This window comes from Megascapheus bottae, chromosome 25 (assembly GCF_031878675.1).
Source record: "Megascapheus bottae isolate mThoBot1 chromosome 25, mThoBot2.hap1, whole genome shotgun sequence".
Taxonomy (NCBI): domain Eukaryota; kingdom Metazoa; phylum Chordata; class Mammalia; order Rodentia; family Geomyidae; genus Megascapheus; species Megascapheus bottae.
Window position 1 is genome coordinate 14,939,694 of NC_143533.1, and position 17,742 is coordinate 14,957,435.

General features: G+C 42.5%; 2 protein-coding genes and 1 pseudogene across 5 annotated transcripts in view; 2 read left to right on the top strand and 1 right to left on the bottom strand.

The window, feature by feature from the left end:
* Positions 1-1,123: 1,123 nt before the first annotated feature.
* Pierce2 (piercer of microtubule wall 2) lies at positions 1,124-4,744 on the bottom strand. Of its 2 annotated transcripts, none has more exons than XM_090358371.1 (2): positions 4,488-4,744; positions 1,124-1,582 (listed from the first exon to the last, which is right to left on the bottom strand). In XM_090358371.1, the coding sequence occupies exon 2, from the start codon at positions 1,547-1,549 to the stop codon at positions 1,235-1,237; it is 315 nt and encodes a 104-aa protein (XP_090214497.1). In that variant the 5' UTR covers positions 1,550-1,582; positions 4,488-4,744; the 3' UTR covers positions 1,124-1,234. The 2 variants fall into 2 exon arrangements, with proteins under 2 accessions (XP_090214497.1, XP_090214496.1); XM_090358370.1 differs by having other exon boundaries at positions 4,383-4,743.
* Positions 4,745-4,807: 63 nt separating this feature from the next.
* Positions 4,808-17,742, top strand: part of Ccpg1 (cell cycle progression 1) — a 31,865-nt gene continuing 18,930 nt past the window's right edge. Inside the window, exons 1-3 of one of the 3 annotated variants that reach the window (XM_090358361.1) lie at positions 4,808-4,934; positions 13,124-13,192; positions 15,953-16,067. In XM_090358361.1, the coding sequence (XP_090214487.1) occupies positions 13,133-13,192; positions 15,953-16,067 (175 nt within the window). In that variant the 5' untranslated portion in view covers positions 4,808-4,934; positions 13,124-13,132. Of the gene's footprint in view, positions 4,935-12,002; positions 12,092-13,123; positions 13,193-15,952; positions 16,068-17,742 lie in introns of those variants that run through there. The other 2 variants (XM_090358363.1, XM_090358362.1) reach the window with 2 other exon arrangements.
* LOC150046442 (thymosin beta-15A pseudogene) lies at positions 10,688-10,819 on the top strand (annotated as a pseudogene).

A 17,742-nucleotide genomic window follows, 5' to 3' on the forward strand; every position in this document is an offset into this window, starting at 1 on the left:
TGGCTACTGTGAAAATGTGATGTCCTTGCTTGGAAGTGGGTTTGGTGGCACACCTGTTCTCACACTCTGGAAGCTGAGGAGGGAGGATTACAAGTTGAAGGCCAGTCTCAGCTACACAGACAGCGTCTCTTAAATAATAATGTTATACAATGTCCTACCCTAAAAACAAAATAGCAAAAACCATTGCACATTCCTATAATCACAGCCCTCAGGAGGTTAGAGAATCAGGAGTAGAAAGGCCAGTCCTGGGGTACATGCTAAACCTTGTTTCAGAAAACAATGCTGGGCGGGGGGAGGGGGGGAGGGAAATGGGGACCATGTCATGAGAAAGAGTATCAATGTTTGTGAAGTGATGCACCTTTTATCTGGTGAATATAATGTAACCCTTCTATTAATCACAATAAAAAAAGAAAAGGCTGGGCAGCAGTGGCTCATGCCTGTAACCCTTGCTCTGTAGGAGGCTGAGATCTGAAGATCAAGGTTCAAAGCCAGCCTGGGCACAAAAGGATCTGAGACTCTTTAAAAGACTCCAATTAGGGGCTGGGAGTTTGGCCTAGTGGTTAAAGTGCTTGCCTAGCATGCTTGAAGACCCGGGTTCGATTCCCTGGTACCACATACATAGAAAAAAAAGCCGGAAGTGGTGCTGAACCTCAAGTGGTAGAGTCCTATCCTTGAGAAAGTCCAAGGACGGTGCTCAGGCCCTGAGGTCAAACCCAGGACTGGCAAAAAAAAAAAAAAAAAAAAGACTCCAATTAACCTCAAGAAAAGGGAAGTGGGGCTGGGAATTTGGCCTAGTGGTAGAGTGCTTGCCTAGCATGCATGAAGACCCGGGTTCGATTCGTCAGTACCATATACATAAAAAAAGCCAGAAATGGTGCTGAGGCTCAAGTGGTAGAGTGCTAGCCTTGAGAAAGTCCAAGGACAGTGCTCAGGCCCTGAGCTCAAGCCCAGGACTGGCAAAAAAAAAAAAAAAAAAAAAAAAGAAAAGGGAAGTGGGGCTTGGCTCAGTACAGTGGTAGCCTTGATCTGAAGAGCTTAGGGACAGCACCCAGGGCAAGCTCAAGCCAAGTGACTCACTAAAAACAAACAAACAAAAAAGAAAACAATACACAAGTGGTGTACATAAACAATTTTATTCAAATCTTTTCATATTCTAAGTTTAGGGACTAGCCCTAAATTGAAAACGCGTTTTCACAAATCTGTTTCCTCTTAAATTGTCAAGGGAATCTTATTTTCACAGAGTACGTTGAAAATTAGAACAATCAAGGGTTCTGGTTCTATCAGGGGCAGTGTTTAGACCATTATTCTGATACATCCCAGTCATTCTGATATGGCTGGAAAATTTGTACTCCTTTGGAGTATAATTGTAGGGAAAAAACTGTGGCTTTGGTAAATATTCGCCATACTGGCTGGAGTTGGTTTTATACATAATCATCTTGGGTTGAGAGAGAGAGGTCGTGGAGCAGAGTGTCTTCGGATCCAGCATGCAGGAGAACACTGGGTTGCCCGGGTTCACACAGGTAGGCAGTGGTTTGCATTCCGTGTCCATGTTTATATTAGTAGCAGAAGCATTTTTCTTATCCTGAAAGACAGATGCATAAAAGTTAGCCTCAGGCTGGCAATGTGGGTTAGTGGTAGAGCGCTTGCCTAGCAAGCATGAAGCCCTGGGTTCCATTCTTCAATACCACATAAACAGAAAAGGCTGGAAGTGGTGCTGTGGCTCAAGTGGTAATGAATTGAAGGCCTATCTGGGTTATGGAGGGAGACCCTACCTCAAAAACAATAAATAATCACCTTATGTCTGTTTTAAAATGGACTCGAGACTAGTTTTAGTTCTTATTTACGAGAAGGTGCTATCGTTTCTAGTGACCTAGTGTGAAGTCTAGATGCCTGTCTGTCTAGTGGCTGGTGTTCAGGTGGGCTAGCTAAAACTGTTTAGAAGCCAGAGACAACGGGTGGGTGGCCAGACCAGTTACCCCATCTGCCAAATGATGCACTGGGATGCCTGGAGAGGTGACAATTGCTGTAAACACCCATGGAAAGATCAAATAGACAGAAAGGTGCCCAGCAAATCCTGCTCATCTCTAAGAAGCCAAGGACATTTCTCTGGTTTATTAGCCTATCATTCCCCCTCATTTTATATTTCAAGAATCCCATTCTCCTTTCCCTGATCAATTGGTGCTGGGTCTTGTAATTGGTCCCACAAGTGGGACCTATCCTCCTCCTCCCGAGAGGGAAAAGCCAGTTAAAAACATATAATACAGTAAGTTGAAATGAATCTGAGCCAGTCTTTGTTTTAAAGCACTGTAAAATCATATTCAATCTACACATCAGTCAACTATTGATATTGTACATGAATGTTTTCCCTAATAAACCTTTATTTTTGAGACAGGGTCTGACCCTGTAACCTCAAGGTTGGCCTTGAACTCCTATACCAAACTCAGTGCTGGGATTACAGACATACATTATCATCATGCCTCCCTATTAGATTTCTTCTAAGGCTATTCCATTTCTTCTGCATACTCCAGAGATTTTATAAAGTTTATGAACTTACCAATTTTTGCAAAAAACAATTGACACAAACTTGCAGTATGTGTAATGTTATTGTATGAGAACTAAAATTTTCTGAAGCCACATTTACAGAGGGGCATAGAACACTGATGTCTGTAAATAGATGGAATGCTACAGATTCCAAAAAGAAAGATCTGGACTTCTCTTCAGTCCTTTTGAGTAGCCACTCATTATCATTCTCATATCAGATCTAACATCTTTGTGACTGTTAGTACAATTTACCACCCTCAAATCTAAGAATGTTAAAAAAGCCAGGCACAGTGGCTCATGTCTGTAATCCTAGCTACCCAAGAGGCTGAGATCTGAGGATGGAGGTTCACAGCCAGCCCCCTAGGTAGTCCCACTGCCGGCCCGGCACTAAAGTGCTTGAGAGTCTTCTCTTCAATTAACCACCAGAAAATGGGAAGTGGCACTGTGGCTCAAGGGGTAGGGCGGTAGCCTTGAGCTTAAGAGCTCAGGGACAATGCCCAGGCCCTGAGTTTAAGAGCTCAGGGACAATACCCAGTTCAAGTCCCATGACAGACAAAAAATAAAAAAGAATGTTAAAAATATTTCATCAGACATCTCTACTATAATTTGTCTGCCTATGCTATGATTCCTATATTCTCAGTGTCTGCCTTTATTTTGTGTGAGTGTTAAGACTTGAATTCAGGGCATTAGCATTAGTCTTTTCACTCATTGATCAAACTCTACCACTTCAGTCACAGCTCTACTTCCAGCTTTTTGGTTGTTAATTGAAGATAAGAGTCTCACAGATTGTATTGCCCTGGCTGATTTCAAACTATGATTTCTCAGAGCTTAGTCTCCTGAATAGCTAACATTTCAGGCCTGAACCTCAGTGCCAGATATCTGCCTTACTATTTTTTAGTCTGCCTTATTTTATTGACGATCATAAGAACTTTTTCAGAAGGTCTTATTGTGTCTGTCATCTTCAGAGTTGACCTTTGCCAAAGTTACTTTCCCTCCAGGCATAGTGTTAATGTTTAAAAAGCAGCAGCACTTAAATGATAAGGATACTAATATCTATAGAAACTTTTGGTTTACATCACTTGGTCCCTCTCATGATGTTCAGATCCAGTCAGAATGTTCAATGGCAGACGGGAACCCAAAACAATCTTGAGGTTTAGGGTACAGAAAAATTGTTTAAAGAAGTACAAGGAACTCGTGCCTGGAGGCAGAGTCCAGTGCTCAGTGCCAGCCAGAGAAAAGAGACTAAACCTCTCTCCCCATGGGTCCCTCCTCCTCCTTTCTAAGTCACTTAGTTGACACTGTAAGGAAACATTTCCAGTATCTGAAACCTAGGATTTGAAATATATCCCCTTACACAGGACAGGATGAAATCTTTCCATTGTTTCTCCTGGGTGCACCACCATGTATTCTTTCGCTACACCTCCTCTTTTGGACAAGGTACAGTGTTACATGAAAATTAAAAGTACAGGGCTGGGGAATATATGTAAGTTAAGTGGTAAAAAGCGCTCACTTAACCACGCACAAGGCCCAGGACTCGATCCCTAGCACCGCAAAATACATACATTTTATTTAAATTCAGACACCTTTGCACTGTTTAAAGCTATCACCAGAATTTTGCCGTGGTGAAACCGTGGGAGGCCCCTACTCCCACCCCACCTTGGCAGCAACGACTTCAAGCCAGTGCATTCACATTCGCAGAGGAAAAGCTCCGAGTCTGCCAGGGGAGGGGTGACTTGGGAGCGGGGAGCGGAGATGGCAGGGAGAGGGGGGCTTAAGTGAGTGGTGCCTCAAGCCTCATCAAAGAATCCTCAAAAGCCTTAACCCCCGTAACCCAAACCCACCCCGTTCAGGTCAGTCATTCTGCCTCCGGGTTTTAATTCCTTCCGCAAGTGCAGTCTCTCCCCGCAACGGCTGATAAATCCGGCCAGGGCCCTGAGCCCTTTTACCTGCAACCAATTAAAGCAATACAAGAGAAGGCTGGATCAATATCCCGATAAAGCCATCGGGTCTATTCCGTAGTTCTGTAGGTGGAAACCGCGAATCCTTTGTAGTGGTTTGCAACCCATCTCCATAGCAACCGGCCGCCGGCCCACGGGCCCGGATGTTGTGGGGATCCGCGTTCCTCAAGTCCAGTTTCCGGCCGCGGTGGGCTGCGTTGCTCTCCGGGAATCGTAGTTCTTTTCCACTCGCAACCTTCAAAGCCCGAGGCCCAAGGAGAACTACATATCCCGGCATGCACCGCGACGCCCCGCCAGCCGCCGCTTCCCCAGCTGCGGACGCCTGCGAGCGAGCAGGTTGTTGTTTTTATGAGAAGCGTCACTGGCACCTGGAGCCTTGACCGCCGGCGTCGTGACAGCCGGCTGCGTCTGGTGGATGTGGTGCTGCCCAGTTAGGTAAGCTCGTGGTCGAGTTTTGGCTGTGAGGAGGAGAGTTGAGAGCCCGCTTTCGGGGACTCTCTCCGAGCGGACGCTGGGGAGGTCTCCCTCCGAGGTGGGGGCGGCCCCGGCGGGCACGGAGGTTCCCTGCGCGCCGCTGCCGCCGCGCAGCGACCGCGCCGCCCTTGCGACCCGCGGGGTCGGCGGCGTGGCCCGGCCGGCGGGTCTCCCACTGCACCCCCCCCACCCCCCCCCCCGCAGTCGCGAGCTGTGCCGCGGGGTGGGGGTCGGAGAGCCTAGGAGCCCCGGAACCCCGTGAGGATTCCCTCCTCGCCGCCCCCTCCCCGCGGGCTCAGCGGGCTCCTCAGTGGGGACGGGTGGAGTCCGTATGGTAAGATGTTCCGTGCCCTCACTTCAAGCCCCCCCCCACCCGCGTTCTCGGTGACGCGTCAGCCCCCGCCGTGGCAGGAATAGGAAAGATGAAATGGTCACGTTTATGCGGCTGAGATTTCCGCTCTTCACGCCGGGTGGGAAAACGATGAAACCCCTTTCCTTATTCCCCCTTCTACCCTCGAGCGTGGGATTTTCATAGTGGATGGGCTCAGGACGCAGCGGTCCCGCCCGGCTCCGCAGGGCCCAGCTCCGCAGGGCCCGGTCCCGCCTGGCCCGGTCCCGCCTGGCGCCGCCGGTGCGCGAGCCAAGTTTTACCTTTACTTTATCCCGACCCTTTCCCGCAGGGGAGCGCCAGCCAATTAAGAGAGCACCTTGGGTGGTGAGATTTGCGCTTCCCCTGCTTCAGCTTTATTTAGAAACCGAAGGGGACCTTTTTTTTTTTTTAAATTAAAAATAGTCAGAATTGGTAGTTACCTTAGAACTGCCAGTTTTAGGAGTGATTTTTGTCAGCTGTCACTGAAAGTGAGCTTGCAAAGCCACTCTTGGACCGCATCTTTGCCTTAGGTTAGAATCTTAGTAGTCCTCCCCCTCCCATATCTCCTTCCCTTCCGCCCCCGCCCCCCCTTCCGGGCCTGGGGTATTTACCACTACTTTGAATGTGAATAGCTAATTCCTTTCTGAATTCGAATCCCCGGGTGGATCCGTGAAAAAGTATCTTATTGTTGTGTAAGTTTTAACCCTTTTACTCCTATGGGTGAGATTCCGGTTACAAGCATCTGGGAGCCTTCTGAAGTCCTAGATTACTCGGGAGCCTGAGCCCAGAGGATCTCGTTTGCGGCCAGCTTGGGGAATTTTAGCCCATACGTTGAAGGGGCTGGCAATAGAGTATTTGCCCAGCATTGGTGCCCTGGGTTCAATCCCTAGTGTAAAACCAGCACCACAAAACTTAGAAGCAGTTTTGTACACTAAACCGTCGAGCAGGTGGTTATATTTCTGTCTTCTTGCCTGTTTGTGCTTTTATGTAAATACAACCAATTTTCAGGTCGTAGGTGCTGTTCCTCAGCCTTTTCTGCTCAAGGCTAACACTACCACTTGACCCACAGCTCCACTTAGAGCTTTCGGGTGTTTAATTAGAGATAATAGTGTCATGGACTTTCCTGCTAGGCTGGATTCGATCCAAGATCCTCACACCTCAGTTTCCTAAGTAGGTAGGATTACAGGTGTGAGCCTTTGTTGCCCTGCCCAGATGCTATTATTATTACGAGTTTTAAGCTTGCTAACATTGAGTCATTTGAGTACCGTAGTTTACCTGTGTGATATTTTGGACTACTTGGTTTTTAAATTTTTATCCTTTTATTGGATGTGCATACATAGGTTGTATATTGGCTACATAGCCTTTATTTTGATTTTTCTTTTTTCATCTATTTTTATTGTAATTAATAGAAGGGTTACATTATATTCACCAGCTAGAAGGTGCATTACTTCACAAACATTGATACCCTTTCTCATGTTTGATTTTTCTTAAAACTTATTTCATAAGAGTAATATGTCTTCTTGCTGTTATCAGCCTTGAAAAGTCCCATGTGTCCATTTAGTTGTAACAAAATTTGTATTCTGAAGCCTGTTATTAGTTATTTATTCTTATTTCATTTTAGGTTTTCTGTTTTGGAGGTACTTTCTCCAAATTTCACTATTTTCCCCCACTCTCCTTTTTGCCTACCTTTATTGTTAAAGTAGTAGTCTCTAAAAAACATTCAAAAAGGGCAGTCCTGGCTGCAAGCCCTCAGTATTTTGAAACAGGAAATGCAGACTCATCTAACCATGCAGAACTACTACAGGCAGAATTGTGTCTGTGTTTGGTTAAGGTTAAGAAGTTGCCATGTTGTGATAACAATTTTTCATGAACTCCTTCTCCCTGGTACTTCTGCAGTTTTTGTTTGTGGTTGTTTTTATGGTGTTTTGTTTTGTTTTTGTTTTTGTTTTTGCCCTGGGGCTTGAACTCAAGCCTTGGCCACTGTCCCTGAGTTTCTTTTGCTCAAAGTTAGCACTCTACCACTTGAACCACAGCCCCACCTCTAGCTTTTTCTGTTTACATCATACTGAGAAATCAATCCTTGGCCTTCCTGCATGCTAGGCAAGAAATCTACCACTAAGCCACATTCCCAGCCCAACTTCTGCAGTTTTGACTAAATTACAACAGTTAGAAATACATGTTGGCTTCAGAAGCCCTTTTTGGGTAAATGTGACCAAATCATCTTTCAGTTTGAACATTAAGATGAAATTTAGCCATATGTATGCAGAATTTCATCTAGCTAATATATTTAGGAAATTTTTAATAAAAAGCCTTTTAGTGTGTGAAAAACTTTAGAAAGAACTTAGTGTTTTTTGAGGAAGTATTGGAAGATAAATAACAAGAGTTAGAAATCTTTCCCTTTCATTATAGGAAACCAAATGGAATTTTTCTTTATTCTTGTCCACAAATCACTATCTTTCTGAAACCTTACTTCTGGTTAATAGCACCACACAGTGAAATGAACAACAATGGAAAATGGTATTCAAAGGCTTTAATGATTCCAAGTTAGTTTCTTTTGAGTGCTTTTGTTTATATTTGTAAGTTATAAATAATAGCTAGTTCCCTTCCTGGGATATTTGTGAAGATGAAATCAGTTTTGCAGATTTGGTCATTTTGTAAGTGGCAGGCTGGTCTACCTACTAAAAGTATTTTTGGACTGCATAAGTGACATTTGCATAAAGAATATTACACATTTGAAGTGTGATAGCTAGGTATGCTGCATACTTTTTGATGGAAAAGCTTGAAAAAAAGTCAAATGAGGCTTCATTTGATCACTTGGTACAGCTTGGTGTAGTATTTTCTCTGTTGAAGAAAATCTGGCTTTTCTCCTGACAGTGACTTTGCACTCTGTTGCAATAAAGACTCTTAAATTGTAATGCATTTCTCTGGATAGGCCTTTAATTTTGTTTTAGTCTCATGTTGAAAAGTGTAAGAGAGATCATTAGTCTAATAGGAAGTAGCTAATTTTTTTGTTAGGTCCTAAAATGGGCTTTTGGTTTTATCTCATGAGTAGACTGTATAAAATAGAAAGCTCTTCAGGAGAGATTCTTAGTGGTTTTGACACCTTCTTCTGGGGAGGTTAACGCTGGCCATTAGAGCATCTAACTATGTGGCTAGCTTCAAGTTAAGTTGACCTAGAACATTCACGTCCAATAGTCTTAGAAATTTTTAAGTAATCTATGCACTTAAAGAGTGAATATGGGTAAACGAAGGTAAACGGCAAGTACATGAATAAAAAGTGCTATGGATAGTAATGACTTTTATGAAGTAATTATAGAATATCAACTAATTTTATAGTTGATAAAATACTAGTAATACGGGGCCAGGAGTTTGGCCTAGTGGTTAAAGTGCTTGCCTAGTATGCATGAAGACCCGGGTTCGATTCCTTGGTACCACATATATAGAAAAAAAGCCGGAAGTGGTGCTGAGGCTCAAGTGGTAGAGTTCTAGCCTTGAGAAAGTCCAAGGACAGTGCTCAGGCCCTGAGCTCAAGCCCAGGACTGGCAAAAAAAAAAAAAAATACTAGTAATACTACTATAAAGTAACAATACATGCATTCTATTCTGTAATCAGGTATGCAAATCTTAACAAATGAGAAACAGTGCAAATGTTTGTATCTTTATTTTAGCTTTCCTTATCAAATGGAAGACGGCTATGACAAAATTACATCAAATTATCATTTTGTGAAAAGGATATTTGAAATAAAAAATAGATATGTTTCTCTGTACAAAGAAGGTATATGTGCGAAGGAGGATAATGGGGCCAGGAGGTACCCCTGAGGTTAGAATGAACTTGTCTATCATTCTAATAATAATAACAACAGCAACAACAATAATAATGAATTTGTCTGTCACCTAATAGCCTTTACAAGCTTTTTCAGATTGAAATACAACAGCCTTGGGAACCTCAGGGTCTTTTTTTCAATGAGAGAATATCTTCTGAAAGGACTATTTCCTACTTGCAGAGACCTTAATTTCTCTCCTGTTTACTCACTATTTCAAACTTTATCAGAGGTGGGAGTTTCAATCTTCAAATAAGGCAGTAGTGGGTTTGGTTTCCTAATTTCAGGGTGTTACATCAGAGAAGGAAACTTAGAAGGTAATGATTTGTTGCTTCACTTCTACAGAATTTATTTTCTAGATCAAGAGATAATTTGCTGTGTAGCAGTATTACTGCTTCTTTCTGAACATGGATAAAGTGAATTTATTCCTCTGCTAGATTTCAGTGTTTCTCTGTCCCATTGCACTAGGAGAGCCTGTTTATCATGGACTGGTTGTCTTTGCCTTTATTTTTATGATGCATGTAATCTTGAAGCTGGCATTTCTGCACTGTGAACTCAGCCATGTGTTTCTTTTTTTGAGATAGGATTTTGCTGTGTATGCCAAGCTGACCTGGAATTCATTTATCTAGCCTAGGCTAGCCTCAAACTTTCCCATCTCCACCAGCCTCCTAGGTGCTGAGATTATACACTGGATTCCTCTGACTTAAGATCATCCTGAAGATGTTTGGATTTGTCATTTGCTATGATTGAAATTGAAGTGTGTGTGTGTGTGTGTGTGTGTGTATGTATGTATGTATCTTGGTCCTTGAACTTGAAGCCTGGGCAGTGTCCTTGAGCTTTATTATTATTATAAAGATGATGCACTGAGGTGTTAAAATTACATAAGTCAGGTAAAGAGCACATTCCTTTTTGGATAATGTCACCCCCTTCCCTTAGTCTCTCCCGGTTTTTACCTCCCATCCCCATTCACAAAGTTGTACAGTTCATTGTCACCATAGTGTCTTATTAGTGTCCTTGAGCTTTTTCATGCAAGGCTACCACTCTACCCCTTGAGCCACAGCTCCACTTTTGGCTTTTTGGTGTTTTATTGGACATAAGCGTCTCACAGACTTTCTTGTTCGGGCTGGCTTTGAATCTCCTGAGTAGGTAGGATTATAGGCAATCCTAAGCCACCAGACTCAAGCTTGATAGCTCTTTCAATTATTTACATTACTAAATTTTATTTAATAAAAATTCTTAGTGGGTATTTCATTTTATCTCCAGTTGGGTGGTGTATTGGGTTGAACTTGTGGCCTTGTGCATCCTGGGGAAGAATGCTCTCTACTGAGCTATATTCCCCAATCCCAAGGCCTGCCTCTTCCAAACAAATAATTAGAGCCTCGTGTGACTAACTGGTGAGGATCCTAGTTCAGAGCAAGCCAGGGCAAGAAGTGAGATCCTGTACCCAACCTGCATGGTGCAGACGAACCTTTGTCTTCAGCCCAGGTCCTAGCCGGAGTCACCAGGTCTCCAGTCAAAATTAGTGATAAGCCAGACATGTCCGAAGTAGAGAAGTTTGACAGATCAAAACTGAAGAAAACTAATACTGAGGAGTAAAACACTTTTCCTTCAAAGGAAACTGCAGCAGGAGAAAAACACTTTGTTCAAACATCCTAAAATGCAGACTGCTTCTCAAGAGCATGCTTCAACATGGCCTGATATTCCTGCTTTTAGGCTTATTTCTGTAAAACTGTGTGTTTGTGGAGATTTGAGGCACCTGTAAATGGTTCATCTTTTATATTCCCTGGCTGGAAGTTCATCAGTAGCCAGGGCCCCCTTAAATTTGTTTTTAAAATGAAATTTTAGATGGTAGATGACTGGTGTCAGTAATCTCACTATGGATGACCTTTGTGTGGTCCTTGTGCCCCCTACCGAGTGAGCCAGTTTTTTATCTACAACAGGTGCCTTCTGCTTCATAATCATACTTTCATGACATCTTAATTTTCATTTATAGTAAAACATTAAAAAAATACAAAAAACAAAAGAAATGAGTCCCATCTCAACGAACAAGCCAAGCTTTGTCAACTATGAGGTAGGCACAGATAGAGAGGTGGTGGTGGGAAAGCCAACCGTAAGGGAAACAGCACTAGATACTCCGAGGGAAATAAAACCAGGAGTGGAGGCATGGCTTAAGTAGTTGTTTTTTTTTTTTTTTTTTTTTTTTTTTAAATCGAGCTCATAGTGCCAAAAATTACTTCTCCCCTCCAATCCTGGGGCTTGAACTCAGGGCCTGAGCACTGTCCTGGGCTTTCCTCAAGGCTAGAGCTCTACCACTTGAGCCACAACACCACTTATGGCTTTTTCTATATATGTGGTACCGAGGAATCAAACTGGAGTCTTCGTGCATGCTAGGCAAGCACTCTACCACTAGGCCAAACTGACAGCCCAGTTTTGATTCTTTAAATAGCTTAATAAATTAGGTTCAGTTTTCACACCTTGGTGAAAATTGTTCTTTTTAATATTAGGATATATATCTATATATTTATGTTATCAACAAAATCATAGGTATGTTCATTTGGAAAAAATATGAAAACTGTTTATAATTTACAACTTGTGCTGAGCACATCCAAGAGGCTTTTCTAACTGCTCTATTGTGAAAACCAATTCCTGTAACCCTCTCCTTTGGAACAGAAGCTTGGAAAAGCATGTGAAAATACTGTTGACAGCCATCTCAGTTCACCTGGCTGTATGGGCACGGCAGTACATGGGGCCTTTGCCTACAGGCTATTGGTTGTTTTTCTTCGGAATTTCAGAATTATGGGATAATAGTGCTCCACATTCTTCTCCATAGTGTGTAATTCTAGAAGATAAGGAAATGGAAATTTGACATTCTCCATAACATAGTAAAATGTAGTTACTCAGGAATGATGAGGGGTACCATCTTATCAGGTAATTGGTTCCAGTTATCTTTAATGAGGCAAAAGCAATGTTGCTTTGTTTTTTTTTACAAATTTGTCCTGGTTTATTTCATTGTGGGACAGGGGCTCACAACGTAGCCAGCCCAGGCCAGCCGAGAACATGCGTTGAAGCCCAGGCAGTCCTTCAGGCCATTGCTGTTGGTATCTCTTTGGCACTGCATTGACCTTCTCAGAGTGAAATTGGGTTCTCCTGCCCCTTCTGCTCTACACCCTCACTCTATATTTTTCTTTTACACTGATTGCTCTCTCTCTCTCTCTCTCTCTTTTTTTTTTTTTTTTTTTTTTTTTTGCCAGTCCTGGGCTTGAGCTCAGGGCCTGAGCACTGTCCTTGGGCTTTCTCAAGGCTAGACCCTCTACCACTTGAGCCTCAGTACCACTTCTGGTACTGGGGAATCGAACCCCGGTCTTGGTGCATGCTAGGCAAGCACTCTACCACTAGGCCAAACTCTCAGCCCACACTGCTTGCTCTCTTGATGGCTTGATTGCTTGTCCCCTTTCTCCCCCACTTCTTTCTTCTCCTTTTTATGTGCTGATTCTGGGACTTGAACTCAGGACCTGGCTTCTGTCCCTGAGCTTTTTGCTCAAGGCTGGAACTCTACGACTTGAGCCACAGCTCCACTTTCTGCTTTTCTATTAGTTTATTGGAGATAGAGACTCATGGACTTTTTCCTGCTTGTACAGGCTTCAGACTTTGATTCTCAGATCTTAGCTTTTGAGTAGCTAGGATTGTAGACATGAGCCACTGGTATGACCCACCTTGCTTCCCTTTATTTTAATAAACAATTTAACTGCATATTATTATAGTTGAGGGGGGTCTCTTTGTTATCAGAGGTGGATTATATTTGATCTGTAGGTGCACACTCAAATATCATATGGTAAATCTATATATGGGTGCATTGTCTGTTTCACCTGAAGGTCAGGTCACATGACACAGAGAGCTTCCCATAGAAATTTAAAAAAGGATGCCATAAGTCAATATGTTCTTGTATTCTTGTATTTGTAGACCTGAAAAATGTCTGAAAATTCCAGTGACAGTGACTCATCTTGTGACTGGACGGTCATCAATCATGAGGTAAGTTATATAAGCCATACACACACACACACATATATTTTTGTCATGGGACTTGAACTCTGGGCCTGGATGCTGTCCCTGAGCTCTTCAGATCAAGGCCACAGCCCCACTTCCCCTTTTCTAATGATTAATTGGAGCTAAGACTTTTGGACTATAGTGCCCAGGCTGGCTTTGAACCTCAATCCTCAGATCTTAGCCTCCTGAGTAGCCTTTTCTTTTTTTTTTCTTTCTTTCTTTTTTTTTTTTTGCCAGTCTTGGGGCTTGAACTCTGAGCACTATCCTTGGGCTTTCTCAAATCTAGTGCTCTACCATTTGAGACACATTACCACTTCCGTTTTTTGCTAAATATATATGGTACTGAGGAATTGAACCTGGGTCTTTATGCATGCTTGGCAAGCACTTTACCACTAGGCCAAACTCCCAGCCCTAAGGCCCATATTTTTCTACATTTAAAGTAAATGTATCCATTGTTGCTTCGGAATTTTCCCTTCAATATTAAATCTGCTGAAATCTGGTTTAGTTGTATCTTCGACATCATTGTACATAGTTTTCCTTAGCTTTGAAATATTAGGCAATTGTTTTTGACTCGTTATTGGTAGGCCTTGTCCTTGGCCTGTATTCTTAGAATTTTTTTTAAAGAGTGCCCTGTGATCTGGGTGCTAGTGGGCTCACACCTGTAAACCTAGCTACTCAGGAGGCTAAGATCTGAGGATTTCAACAAGCCCAGGCAGGAAAGTTCATGAGACCAAAAAGCCAGAGGTGGAGGTAGAGTGACAGCCCTTAGTGGAAAAAACAGAGAACTTGAGGTCCAGATGTGTTTAAGCCCCAGAACCAGCACCAAAGAAAAGGGGGGTGAGGTAATAGTATAGATTATTTTCATTCTCTCTTGGAGGCAGGATTTGTGAAGAACAGAGTCTCCCTGTATAGACCTTGAGTTTTTGATCCTTAGCCTTATGAGTGCCGGGATTATAGGTATGTACCACCATGCTCTGCATTCATTCTCTCCTTTTTGGCAGCTTTGAGTTCAGGACCTTGTGCTTATTAGGCACGTCTCTAAGACATGTCTATCGTCCAGCTTTCTGGTGGTTACTCTGGAGATAGAGCTGAGCTAATTTTTCTGCCTACTCTAGTCTCTCACTGCTAGAATTACAGACTGAACCACTGGTGCCCAACTTGTTCTTGTTATTTGTGAAGACTAAATGTTAGAAAAATTAAGTAAGTTGGCTGAGTATAAAGATAGGAAATTGAACAGGATGTCAAAAAGTAAAATAGAGAACATCCATTTATGTTATCTATGTCAGCTTGATAGAACTGTAGGGCTAGACAAATCTTCAAATAAGCTTTATAGTAGCATGATACATACAATGAATATATATAACTAGAACATAGTAAGCATTGGTTTGTTTTCACACACTGATAATATATTTATTATAAAAAATGAAGAGAATCTAGGGTTGTGGCTCATGCCTATAATCCTAGCACCATAGTCGGCGTGGGCAGAAAAGCCCAGAAGACTCTTCTCCAACTAAGTGGCAAAAAGTGTTGGACTGGCCAGGTTCGATGGCTCACACCTGTAATCCTAGCTACTCAGGAGGCTGAGGTCTGAGGATTGTGTTTTGGTTCAAAGCCAACCTGGGCACTAAAGTCTGTAAGACTCTTATCTCCAATTAATAACCAGAAAACTAGAAGTGGTGCTGTGGCTTAAGGGATAGGGCCGTAGCCTTGAACTGAAGCACTCAGGAGCAATGCCCAGGACCAGAGTTCAAGTCCCATGGCCAACAACAACAAAAAAATGCTGGACTGGAGGTATGGTACCAAAAGTAAAAAGTAAAATAAATACATGTTCCAGATACTTCTGTACTCCAAAGGGAAGGTCATCCAATCCAAAAGGTTTATTCAGTTGCATCTGTGGAAGATAATGGCAGGGAAGCATCAGAATGGATTTTCAGGTTTGAAGTCTGTGTGAAGTGGGTCCAGAGACAAAATGCCTGTGCTATTTTGATGAGCTCATAAAAGAAATTTGAATCTCAGAAATGTCCAAGCCTGTTTTTTTTTTTGTGTGTGTGTGTATGTATTTATTTGTATGTGTGTACGTGTGTGTATGCTGTCCTAGACTTTAAAAACTCAAGATTAAGCGCTTTCCCTGTTAGCTCTTTTGCTCAATGCTAGTGCTCTACCGCTTGAGCCCTAGCTCTACTTCGGATTTTTGGCTGGTTTATTGGAGATAAGAATCTCATGGACTTTCCTGCTTGGGCTGACTTTGAAACCATGATCCTCACATCTCCGTTTCCCGAATAGTATCATAGGCATGGACAGTTAGTTTATTATCATTTGTAGAACCATATTTGACAATGCACTTTGCAAGGTATTTTGGAAATATAAAAAATTAAAATTTTCAACTTATTCAAAGATAAAACCACATGCAAATAAACCATTTCTTATAGCAGTTAAACTAGAACTATTTTTGTGTGTGTGTGTGTGTGCTTTTACTGGGGCTTAAACTCAGAGCCTCTCTGCTTCACTTTTTTATTCTAGTTTTGTACTCTACCACTTGAATCATGTGTCTAATTTCAGCTTTTTGCTAGTTAATTGGAGATAAAACTCTCTTGAATGTGTCTGCTCAGACTGGCTTTGAACCAGAATTATAGGTGTGAGCCTTTGGTATCCTGCTAGGATGTCTGATTTCTGAAGCCTTTTGTGCAATCACAGCCAGCTTTGAGGTGATAATATACTAATAACTGAAGATCACTTTTTCCCTAGGGGTCTGATATAGAAATGATGAACTCTGTCTCAGGCAGTGACAGCTGTGAGCTTATCCCAGAATGTTCATCTCTAGAGCAAGAGGAAGTACAAGTACTGAAGATAGAGCAGGGAGGTGAGTGGTTAAATTCTCATTTCTTAAAACCTTCAGATACCTGAGTGACATTGCCAGTATGGTGTTTTGTGCCTTTGGTGTTTTGTAGCTTTTCTGGCAAATGATACAGTGGTCTGGTCATGAAGAACTAAAACTTAAGTGCCGATTAGATGAAACTAAAGTGGATTTAAGGAAGCCTGGCTGAGCCCAGTCCCCTCCCTGCCCTAAGGGCTTGTTATTTGGATATGTAACCAGTGATTATTATTACATGACTACATACATATATTACATGAAGGTGGATTTGACACTTGATGTCAGATGGAATTTGCTTGCCATTATTAACTATGACTAATAAAGAGATTAAACTTTTTCCAGTGATCATGTATAGAGTATTTGCCTTAGAATTTGGTGAAATGGCATTTCACCATGTGGTTTTCTGTGGTTGTGGTGAATATATTTCCCTCATTATTTATACAGAGAAATACAACTCACTAGTCATTACCTCATAAACTTTTTTTTTTTTTTTTTTTTTTTTTGCCAGTCTTGGGGCTTGAATTCAGGGCCTAGGCACTGTCCTTGGACACTTTTTGCTCAAGGCTAATGCTCCGCCACTTGAGCCACAGCACCACTTCCAGCCTTTTCTGAGTATGTGGTACCGAGGAATAGAACCCAGGGTTCGTGCATGTAGGCAAGCATTCTACCACTAGGCCACGCTTCTGGCCTCTTTTCATATTCTTTTTTTTTTGCCAGTCCTGGGCTTGAGCTCAGGGCCTGAGCACTGTCCTTGGACTTTCTCAAGGCTAGAACTCTACCACTTGAGCCTCAGCACCACTTCCGACTTTTTTCTGTGTATGTGGTACCGAGGAATCGAACCCGGGTCTTCATGCATGCTAGGCAAGCACGTTAACCACTAGGCCAAACTCCCGGCCCCTCTTTTCATATTCTTAAACCTTAAAAAGAATGAAATTAAAATATAATGTAACTATATTTTAACTTGAGAATAATAAAAGAGATTGTATATATTGGACAAACTAAGTGTAGTTTTTTTTTTTTTTTTCTTTTTGAGACAGGGCTTCTTTGTATTGATTCTCCTGTCCCAAACTCCCATGTGCGGGGCTGACTTCAGAACTACTATGCTCCTATCTCTGCCCTCTGAGTAGCTAGGATTATAGGCATGAGCCTATATCTAGCTTCCATGAGTCTCTTTATTTTTTTTATTTTTATTTTTTTTGCCAGTCCTGGGCTTGAGCTCAGGGCCTGAGCACTGTCCTTGGACTTTCTCAAGGCTAGAGCTCTACCACTTGAGCCTCAGCACCACTTCCGGCTTTTTTCTATGTATGTGGTACCGAGGAATTGAACCCGGGTCTTCATGCATGCTAGGCAAGCACTTTAACCACTAGGCCAAACTCCCGGTCCCATGCGTCTCTTTAGCTATAAGCCAGAAGTAGAGGCATGGCTCAAGTGTTAGAACGCCAGCCTTGCTAACTTGGGGAATAGAGGAAGCTAAGCAAGAGCATATGGCCCTGAGTATAAGTACTAGTACTCGGGGGGGGGGGGGGGGGGAAAGACTCATTTATCTAATGAATATAAAATATATACAGTATAACAACATGCTTATAAGGTATAGGCAGTCTATAGGTAAACTTTTTTTTTGGCACAGAGAGTGTCTTTGGTTCTGAGGAATGATGAATGAACT